This window comes from Oncorhynchus gorbuscha, unplaced genomic scaffold, assembly GCF_021184085.1.
Source record: "Oncorhynchus gorbuscha isolate QuinsamMale2020 ecotype Even-year unplaced genomic scaffold, OgorEven_v1.0 Un_scaffold_34:::fragment_2:::debris, whole genome shotgun sequence".
NCBI classification, from domain to species: Eukaryota; Metazoa; Chordata; class Actinopteri; order Salmoniformes; family Salmonidae; genus Oncorhynchus; species Oncorhynchus gorbuscha.
The window spans coordinates 36,990-47,500 of NW_025745195.1; the positions used below are offsets into that span (position 1 = coordinate 36,990).

Consider the following 10,511-nt stretch of genomic DNA (forward strand, 5'->3'; position numbering starts at 1 on the left):
GGACTGAGGGCAGGACTTCAGGGATGAGGACAGGGCTTTGGGACTGAGGGCAGGACTTCAGGGATGAGGACAGGGCTTTGGGACTGAGGGCAGGGCTTTGGGGTTGAGGACAGGGCTTTGGGACTGAGGGCAGGACTTCAGGGATGAGGACAGGGCTTTGGGACTGAGGGCAGGACTTCAGGGATGAGGACAGGGCTTTGGGACTGAGGGCAGAGCTTTGGGGTTGAGGACAGGGCTTTGGGACTGAGGGCAGGACTTCAGGGATGAGGACAGGGCTTTGGGACTGAGGGCAGGACTTCAGGGATGAGGACAGGGCTTTGGGACTGAGGGCAGGGCTTTGGGGTTGAGGACAGGGCTTTGGGACTGAGGGCAGGACTTCAGGGATGAGGACAGGGCTTTGGGACTGAGGGCAGGGCTTTGGGGTTGAGTTGAGGAGACAAATATGACCTAGATGAGGCTGGTACCTGAGACTGCCGCTGTGTACTCTCTGTGTAGGGCCAAATAGCATTCTAGTTTGCTCTGTTTTTTTGTTAATTCTTTCCAATGTGTTAAGTAATTATCTTTTTGTTTTCTCATGATTTGGTTGGGTCTAATTGTGCTCTCTCTCTCTCTCTCTCTCTCTCTCTCTCTCTCTCTCTCTCTCTCTCTCTCTCTCTCTCTGTCTCTCTGTCTCTCTGTCTCTCTGTCTTTCTCTCTCTCTCTCTCTCTCTCTCTCTCTCTCTCTCTCTCTCTCTCTCTCTCTCTCTCTCTCTCTCTCTCTCTCTCTCTCTCTCTCTCTCTCTCTCTCTCCTCTCTCTCCTCTCTCTCTCCTCAGCTCCACTCTGATGATTGGGTTCTATGTCACCTGTCTGATCATCCTGATGGCTGTCATGTTTGTCTCAGCAATCTACTCCTGTTTTGGGGTGAGTAACCATGGATTGAGGACAGCATTTACGCAAACCTGAAAGTACGTACCACCACATTTAATCAGGGCAAGGCGACTGGAAAAATGGCCGAATACAAACAGTGTAGTTATTCTCTCCGTAAGGCAATCAAACAAGCAAAGCGTCAGTATAGAGTGGAGTCGCAATTCAACAGCTCAAACACGAGACGTATGTGGCAGGGTCTACAGGCAATCATTGCAAAAACATAACCAGCCCCGTCGCTGATATCAATGTCTTGCTCCCAAACAAATTAAACAATGTCTTTGTGCGCTTTGAGGACAATACAGGGCCACCAACACGGCCCGCTACCTGTGGGCTCTCCTTCTCCATGGCTGACGTGAGTAAAATATTTAAACGTGTTAATCCTCGCAAGGCTGCCCGCCCAGACAACTTCCCTAGCCGCGTCCTCAGAGCATGCGCAGACCAGCTGGCTGGTGTGTTTACGGACATATTCAATCAATCCATATCCCAGTCTGCTGTCCCCACATGCTTCAAGATGGCCACCATTGTTCCTGTTCCCAAGAAAGCTAAGGTAACTGAACGAAATTACTATTGTCCCGTAGCACTCACTTCTGTCATCATGAAGTGCTTTGAGAGACTAGTCAAGGACAATATCACCTCCACCCTACCTGACACCCTAGACCCACTCCAATTTGCTTACCGTCCCAAGTGTTCCACAGACGATGCATTCGCCATCACACTGCACACTGCCCTAACCCATCTGGACAAGAGGAATACCTATGTAAGAATGATGTTCATTGACTATAGCTCAGCATTCAACACCATAGTACCTTCCAAACTCATCATTAAGCTTGAGACCCTGGGTCTCGACCCCGCCCTGTGCAACTGGGTCCTGGACGTCCTGACGGGGCACCCCCAGGTGGTGAAGGTAGGAAACAACACCTCCACTCTGCTGATCTTCAACACTGGGGCCCCACAAGACCCCTCCTGTACTCCCTGTTCACCCACGACTGTGTGGCCATGTACACCTCTAACTCAAGTCATCAAGTTTGTAGATGACACTACAGTGGTAGGCTTGATTACCAACAACGACGAGACGGCCTACAGGGAGGAGGTGAGGACCCTCGGCCTGTGGTGTCAGGAAAATAACCTCTCACTCAACGTCAGCAAAGCAAAAGAGATGATTGTGGACTTCAGGAAACAGAAAAGGGAGCAACCCCCTATCCACATCGACGGGACAGCAGTGGAGAACGTGGACATTTTTAAGTTCCTCTGTGTACATATCACCGACAAACTGAAATGGTCCACGCACACAGACAGCGTGGTGTACAAGGCGCAACAGCGCCTCTTCAACCTCAGGAGGCTGAAAAAGTGTGCCTTGTCACAGAAAACCCTCACTAATCTTTACAGGGGCACAATTGAGAGCATCCCGTCGGGCTGAATCACTGCCTGGTACGGCAACTACACCACCCACAACCGCAGGCCTCTCCAGAGGGTGGTGCCGTCTGCACAATGCATCATCACCAGGGGCAAACTACCTGCCCTCCAGGACACCTACACCACCCGATGTCAAAGGAAGGCCAAAAAGATAATCAAGGACAACAACCACCCGAGCTACTGCCTGTTAACCAGGCTTCCATCCTGAAGGCGAGGTCAGTACAGGTGTATCAAAGCTGGGACAGATAGAAGCTATTTTTCAATCTATCTCAAGGACAAAAGATTGTTAAACAGCCTTCACTAGCACAGAGAGGCAGCTGCCTACCTACAGACTTGATAGTATTGGCCACTTTAATAAATTGAACACTAGTCACTTTAATAATGCCACTTTAAGAATGTTCACATATCTCACATTACTCATTTCATATGTACAGTTGAAGTCGGAAGTTTACATACACTTAGGTTGGAGTCATTAAAACTCATTTTTCAACCACTCCACAAATTTCTTGTTAAGAAACTATAGTTTTGGCAAGTCAGTTAGGACATCTACTTTGTGCATCACACAAGTAATTTTTCCAACAATTGTTTACAGACAGATTATTTAATTTATAATTCACTGTATCACAATTCCAGTGGGTCAGAAGTTTACATACACTAAGTTGACTGTGCCTTTAAACAGCTTGGAAAATTAGAGAAAATTATGTAATGGCCTTCGAAGCTTCTGTTAGGCTAATTGACATCATTTGAGTCAATTGGAGGTATACCTGTGGATGTATTTCAAGGCCTACCTTCAAACTCAGTGCCTCTTTGCTTGACATCATGTGAAAATCAAAAGAAATCAGCCAAGACATAAGAAAACAAATTGTAGACCTCCAAGTCTGGTTCATCCTTTCCAAACACCTGAAGGTACCACGTTCATCTGTACAAACAATAGTACACAAGTATAAACACCATGGGACCACATAGCTGTCATACCGCTCAGGAAGGAGACGCGTTCTGTCTCCTAGAGATGAACGTACTTTGGTGCAGAAAGTGCAAATCAATCCCAGAACAACAGCAAAGGACCTTGTGAAGATGCTGGAGGAAACAGGTACAAAAGTATCTATATCCACAGTAAAATTATTCCTATATCGACATAGCCTGAAAGGCTGCTCAGCAAGGAAGAAACCACTGCTTCAAAACCGCCATAAAAAATACAGACTACGGTTTGCAGCTGCACATGAGGACAAATATTGTACTTTTTTGAGAAATGTCCTCTGGTCTGATGAAACAAAAATATAACTATTTTTCCACAATGACCATCGTTATGTTTGGAGGGAAAATGGGAGGCTTGCAAGCTGAAGAACACCATCCCAAACATGAAGCACAGGGGTGGCAGCATCATGTTGTGGGGGTGCTTTGCTGCACGAGGGACTGGTGCAGTTCACATAATAGATGGCATCATGAAGGAGGAAAATTATGTGGATATATTGAAGCAACATCTCAAGACATTAGTCAGGAAGATAACGCTTGGTCGCAAATAGGTCTTCCAAATGGACAATGACCCCAAGCATATTTCGAAAGTTGCAGCAAAATGGCTTAAGGACAACAAAGTCAAGGTATTGGAGTGGCCATCACAAAGCCCTGACCTCAATCCTATTGACCATTTGTGGGCAGAACTGAAAAAACGTGTGCGAACAAGGAGGCCTACAATCCTGACTCAGTTACACCAGCTCTGTCAGGAGGAATGGGCCAAAATGCACCCAACTTATTGTGGGAAGCTTATGGAAGGCTACACAAAACATTAGACCCAAGTTAAACAAGTTAAAGCCAATGCTACCAAATACTAATCGAGTGTATGTAAACTTCTGACCCACTGGGAATGTGATGAAAGAAATAAAAGCTGAAATAAATAATTTCACATTCTTAAAATAAAGTGGTGATCCCAATGGACCTAAGACAGGGAATTTCTACTAGGAGTAAATGTCAGGGATTGTGAAAAACTGAGTTTAAATGTATTTGGCTAAGGTGTATTTAAACTTCCGACTTCAACTGTATATAACGTATACTGTATCCTTCACTATCTATTCTTTACTATTGCATCTTAGCTGCTCTGTCACTGCTCATCCGTATATTTTATACTTATATATTCTTATGTCATTCCTTTACTAGATTGTGTGTATTAGGTTTTGTTGTGGAATTGTTAGATATGCCTGTTAGATACTGCTGCACTGTCGGATCTAGAAGCATAAGCATTTCGCTACACTCACAATAACATCTGCTAACCATGTGTAAGTGACCAATAAAATTTGATTTGATTTGAGTACTTGTGTTTTTCAAGGAATGTGTTTGTGTTCCCGAAGCCTCTGCATACTACGACGTCAATGTCCATACCACAATGTGCAACACCACTGCCCATCCATCCATCCAATACCCACATAGCCACTTAGCCTGACGCATCTCTTTGGCTGTCTGGGAATGTTGTATCATGCAGTATACATTTATAATATAGTCAGTGCTGTTATCCCAGAGCGACTGACAGGCGCCGACAAGTGCCTTGCTCAGCGGGACGTCAACATATTTTTCACCTAGTTGGCTCAGGGATTCAAACCAGCGACCTTTCGCTTACTGGCTCCATACTCTTAACCTCTATGCTACCTGGTGCCCCTATAACATGTCTGGTTTCACAGCATTACAGGGAAGAACACACAGCAGGTAAACCTGCGAGGTGGATGGTATTGATCTTCCCGGCCCTGAGAGCAGCAGTCCCCTGTAGAGTCAGACTGCTCAGTGAGGCATCTAGAGAGGAACTGGCATCTAATTGGGCGAAAGATTAACGTGGATGTAAACTCACTTTAGGGATGTTGATGTTTTGTCAGTTGTGGACATTTGTGATCGACGGCAGCGATCTGATGATGTTATAGCTGTTGTTGTTCCTGGAGGACCCTCTGGATATTTCATTTCCTGCTGTCTCCTCATTGGGAAATGGCCGGCTTGGGGGGAATGAAATAGGCCCGAAATAATATTGGAAACAAGAAGAAGAAGAACAGGCACTTGATCTTCTGTAGTTGAGGGATTTGTGATGAATATTGTCATTGTAGCACTGTAAGCTTTGGAAAACGGAGGGGTTTAGAATTCCAAAGAGGATTCTTTATAACTCCCCAGGTCAAATACGATCCACCAGATGAGTGCGTTTTGCATCCCTTTCATATTTTAAGGAGTAATTGTGCACCAATATTGAATTTTAAAGGCCTGTTATATAGACTACATGACACATTCTTTAAATCTAATGTGTAATATTGAAGACTTACTAAAGTGCCCAAATTCAGCATTTTAACATGTCCCCCTGTGCATCCTCTGTGATTTCGATGATTTTAACCCATTAAACCCCCAACATTTCTCCAGGTTTCTCCATCATTGTAAAGCCCTAGTTATTTGGTTGCTTTGACAGTCATCTCTGAAGATGATTATTTTTCATGTGATTTGTGATTCATTTTAAGAGAGAAAAAACTGTCCTTCATTTAATAAAGGCCAAACCTGTTACATGAACGGAACTCTCACTTTAATATGTATAACTATTCATTTTTAAATACCTTTTTCTAAAGAAACATTGAACATGTAAAAGTAGAATCCTAGTGTAAAAGCAGGTGAGCTGGTTCTACTCTTTTTGGACATTTTCTTTAAGTAAGTGAAATAAACTTCTATTTTTTTCACCAATTCACACTATTCAAAAGGAACCTAACTGGTGGAACTATCAGTCTAGACTACCGTTATGAAACAAATCAGATCACATTGTTTACATGTTGAAAATGCTGCATGCTTAATCCTGGCATTGCAAGGATTCTGGTTTTGTGGGAAAGGGGTAGGCATCACTTCTACCAGCATGTGTCAAATTGCACCCACAGTCATACCTGGGATTGTTGGCTGTAGGATACAAACACAATACTCTCTAGTAACCCAAAATACTTGAGACTGACCTACTAACCATACCCCCCTTTCCGGGGGCAGTTTTTCCCAGCGTCTCTACAGACTCTGTCCAAGATGATAGTCCAGTCCAGACTCAACAGCACCCTGGTGGGAGTCTTCACCATCCTCCTGGTCTTTCTCTCTGCCTTCATCAACATCGTAAGTCCCTGAGCCTCCACTCCAAATGTTTGCACAGATCATTTGAAGGGGTAAACCCTCAAAGCCTACATTAATAAGTGTCTGACATCTGTGGTCATCCTATGTAAAGTCTCCAGGGTTGTGTTCATTAGGGCACTTCGTAGCAGAACGTTTTGCAACGGAAAACAAAAAGTATTTATTATTGGACAGAAGTTCAGACATTTTGTGCCTAATAAACACTACCCAGTTTTCATTCATAATCATGTGAACCTCCTTTGACCTCTGTCCTCTGCCCCCTAGTTCACCTGCAGTACTGGAGACCTGAGGGAGTGTCTGAGCTGGGAACTGAACATCAGTCGCAGCAGTGTGAACGCCTGCCATGCACGCAGCCTCAACTACACCCTCGAATCACTGGACGGCTTCTGTGGCAGCCCCTCACCCAACTGCAACTTCCCTGAGGTGTGTGTGTGTGTAAAAATAACATATATAAAAATATAACAATATAAATAGAAGAAGCTAGGCTTGAGCAGTCATTCTCACTGTACTGATTATATGCCAGAAGTGGCCAATACTTTTCACAATGGTTATGCTAAAACATTTGCAAATGTTTGACATCTCTCTCTCTATGTCTCCCTCGCCCCTCCCCCTTATCTCTACATCCCTGTCCCCTTTCCACCAACCCTCCCTCCCTCTCCCTCCCTCGCTGTCCCCCCCCCCTCTCTCTCTCTCTCTCTCTCTCTCTCTCTCCCTCCCTGTCCCCCATTCACCCTCCCTCCCTCTCTGTTCCCCCTCCCTCTCTCTCTTCCTCCCTGTTCCCCCTCCCCCTCTCTCTTCCTCCCTGTTCCCCCTCCCTTTCTCTCTCTTCCTTTCTCTCTCTCTCTCTCTCTCTCTCTCTCTCTCTCTCTCTCTCTCTCTCTCTCTCTCTCTCTCTCTCTCTCTCTCTCTCTCTCTCTCTCTCTCTCTCTCTCCTCCCTCCCTGTTCCCCCTCCCTCTCTCTCTCTCCCTCCCTGTTCCCCCCCCTCTCTCTCTCTCTCTCTCTCTTCCTCCCTGTTCCCCCTCCCTCTCTCTCTCTCCCTCCCTGTTCCCCCTCCCTCTCTCTCTCTCCCTCCCTGTTCCCCCTCCTCTCTCTCTCCTCCCGGTTCCCCCTTCCTCCCTCTTCCCCCTCCCTCCCCCTCCCTCTCTCTCTCTCCTCCCTGTTCCCCCTCCCCTCTCTCTCTTCCTCCCTGTTCCCCCTCCCTCTCTCTCTCCCTCCCTGTTCCCCCTCCCCCTCCCCTCTCTCTTCCTCCCTGTTCCCCCTCCCTTTCTCTCTCTTCCTTTCTGTTCTCTCTCTTCTCTCTCCCTTTCTCTCTCTTCTCTCTCTGTTCTCTCTCTCTCTCTCTCTCTCTCTCTCTCTCTCTTCCTCCCTCCCTGTTCCCCCTCCCTCTCTCTCTCTCCCTCCCTGTTCCCCCTCCCTCTCTCTCTCTCTTCCTCCCTGTTCCCCCTCCCTCTCTCTCTCTCCCTCCCTGTTCCCCCTCCCTCTCTCTCTCTCTTCCTCCCTGTTCCCCCTCCCTCTCTCTCTCTTCCTCCCGGTTCCCCCTCCCTCCTCTCTCTCTCTCTCTCCCTCCCTGTTCCCCCTCCCTCTCTCTCTCTTCCTCCCTGTTCCCCCTCCCCTCTCTCTCTCTCTTCCTCCCTGTTCCCCCCTCCCTCTCTCTCTCTCTTCCTCCCTGTTCCCCATCCCTCTCTCTCTCCCTCCCTGTTCCCCCTCCCTCTCTCTCTCTCTCTCTTCCTCCCTGTTCCCCCTCCCTCTCTCTCTCTCTCTCTTCCTCCCTGTTCCCCATCCCTCTCTCTCTCTCCCTTCCTCCCTGTTCCCCCACCCTCTCTCTATCTCTTCCTCCCTGTTCCCCATCCCTCTCTCCCTCCCTGTTCCCCTCTCTCTCTCTCTCTCTCTCTCTCTCTCTCTCTCTCTCTCTCTCTCTCTCTCTCTCTCTCTCTCTCTCTCTCTCTCTCTCTCTTCCTCCCTGTTCCCCCTCCCTCTCTCTCTCTCTCCCTCCCTGTTCCCCCTCCCTCTCTCTCTCTCTTCCTCCCTGTTCCCCCTCCCTCTCTCTCTCTCTCTCCCTCCCTGTTCCCCCTCCCTCCCTCCCTCCCTCCCCTCCCTCTCCCTCCCTCTCCCTCTCCTCCCTCTCCCTCTCCCTCTCTCTCTCTCTCTCTCTCTCTCTCTCTCTCTCTCTCTCTCTCTCTCTCTCCCTCCCTGTTCCCCCCTCTCTCTCTCTTCCTCCCTGTTCCCCCTCCCTCTCTCTCTCTTCCTCCCTGTTCCCCCTCCCTCTCTCTCTCTCTCTCCCTCCCTGTTCCCCCTCCCCCTCCCTCTCTCTCTCTCTTCCTCCCTGTTCCCCATCCCCTCTCTCTCTCTCTCCTCCCTGTTCCCCCTCCCTCTCTCTCTTCCTCCCTGTTCCCCCTCCCCTCTCTCTCTCTCTTCCTCCCTGTTCCCCCTCCTCTCTCTCTCTCTCTCCCTCCCTGTTCCCCCTCCCCCTCCCTCTCTCTCTCCCTCCCTGTTCCCCCTTCCTCTCTCTCTCTTCCTCCCTGTTCCCCCTCCCTCTCTCTCTCTCCCTCCCTGTTCCCCCCCTCTCTCTCTCTCCCTCCCTGTTCCCCCTCCCTCTCTCTCTCTCTCCCTCCCTGTTCCCCCTCCCTCTCTCTCTCTCTCCCTCCCTGTTCCCCCTACCCCCCCTCTCTCTCCCTCCCTGTTCCCCCTCCCCTCTCTCTCTCTCCCTCCCTGTTCCCCCCCCCCTCTCTCTCTCTCCCTCCCTGTTCCCCCTCCTCTCTCTTCCTCTCTCTCTCTCTCTCTCTCCTCCCTGTTCCCCTCTCTCTCTTCCTCCCTGTTCCCCCTCCTCTCTCTCTTCTCTGTTCCCTCCTCTGTTCTCTTCCTCCCTGTTCCCCCTCCCTCTCTCTCTCTTCCTCCCTGTTCCCCCCCCTCCTCTCTCTCTCTTCCTCCCTGTTCCCCCTCCCCCTCTCTCTCTCTCCTCCTGTTCCCCCTGTTCCCCCTCTCTCTCTCTCTTCCTCCCTGTTCCCCCCCCTCCTCTCTCTCTTCCTCCCTGTTCCCCTCCCCTCTCTCTCTCTCTCTCTTCCTCCCTGTTCCCCCTCCCTCTCTCTCTCTCTCTTCCTCCCTGTTCCCCCTCCCTCTCTCTCTCTCTCTCTCTCTCTCTTCCTCCCTGTTCCCCCTCCCTCTCTCTCTCTTCCCTCCTGTTCCCCCTCCCTCCCTCTCCCTCTCTCTCCTTCCTCCCTCTTCCCCCTCCCTCTCTCTCTCTTCCTCCCTGTTCCCCCTCCTCTCTCTCTTCCTCTCTGTTCCCCCTGTTCCCCCTCTCTCTCTCTTCCTCCCTGTTCCCCCTCCCCCTCTCTCTCTCTCTCTTCCTCCCTGTTCCCCCTCCCCTCTCTCTCTCTTCCTCCCTGTTCCCCCTCCCTCTCTCTCTCTTCCTCTCTGTTCCCCCCCTCCCCTCCCTCTCTCTCTCCTCCCTGTTCCCCCTCCCTCTCTCTCTCTCTCTTCCTCCCTGTTCCCCCCCCCTCCTCTCTCTCTCTTCCTCCCTGTTCCCCCTCCCCCTCCCTCTCTCTCTTCCTCCCTGTTCCCCCTCTCCCTCTCTCTCTCTTCCTCCCTGTTCCCCCTCCCTCTCTCTCTCTTCCTCCCTGTTCCCCCTCTCCTCTCTCTCTCTCTCTCTCCCTCCCTGTTCCCCCTCCCCCTCTCTCTCTCTCCTCCCTGTTCCCCCTCCTCTCTCTCTTCCTCCCTGTTCCCCCTCTCCTCTCTCTCTTCCTCCCTGTTCCCCTCCCTCTCCTCTCTCTCTCTCTTCCTCCCTGTTCCCCCTCCCTCTCTCTCTCCTCTCTGTTCCCTCTCTCTTCCTCCCTGTTCCCCCTGTTCCCCTCCCTCTCTCTCTCCTCCCTGTTCCTCTCTCTCCCCTCCCTGTTCCCCCCCCTCTCCTCCTCTCTCTCTCTCTCTCTCTCTTCCTCCCTGTTTCCTCTCCCTCTCTCTCTCTCCTCCTCCCTCTCTTCCCCCTCCCTCTCTCTCTCTTCCTCCCTGTTCCCCCTCCCCCTCTCTCTCTCTCTCTCCTCCCTGTTCCCCCTCCCCTCTCCCTCCCCTCCTCTCTC

The 10,511-nt window shown here is 50.0% G+C and overlaps 1 protein-coding gene across 1 annotated transcript in view; it reads left to right on the forward strand.

Moving 5' to 3' along the window:
- Window positions 1-10,511, forward strand: part of LOC124017844 (adenylate cyclase type 5-like) — a gene marked incomplete at its 5' end in the record, with an annotated part of 44,642 nt that overhangs the window by 23,254 nt on the left and 10,877 nt on the right. The window contains 3 exons of the mRNA XM_046333078.1: window positions 815-902; window positions 6,309-6,425; window positions 6,705-6,863. Of these exons, the coding sequence (XP_046189034.1) occupies window positions 815-902; window positions 6,309-6,425; window positions 6,705-6,863 (364 nt within the window). The remainder of the gene's footprint in view (window positions 1-814; window positions 903-6,308; window positions 6,426-6,704; window positions 6,864-10,511) is intronic.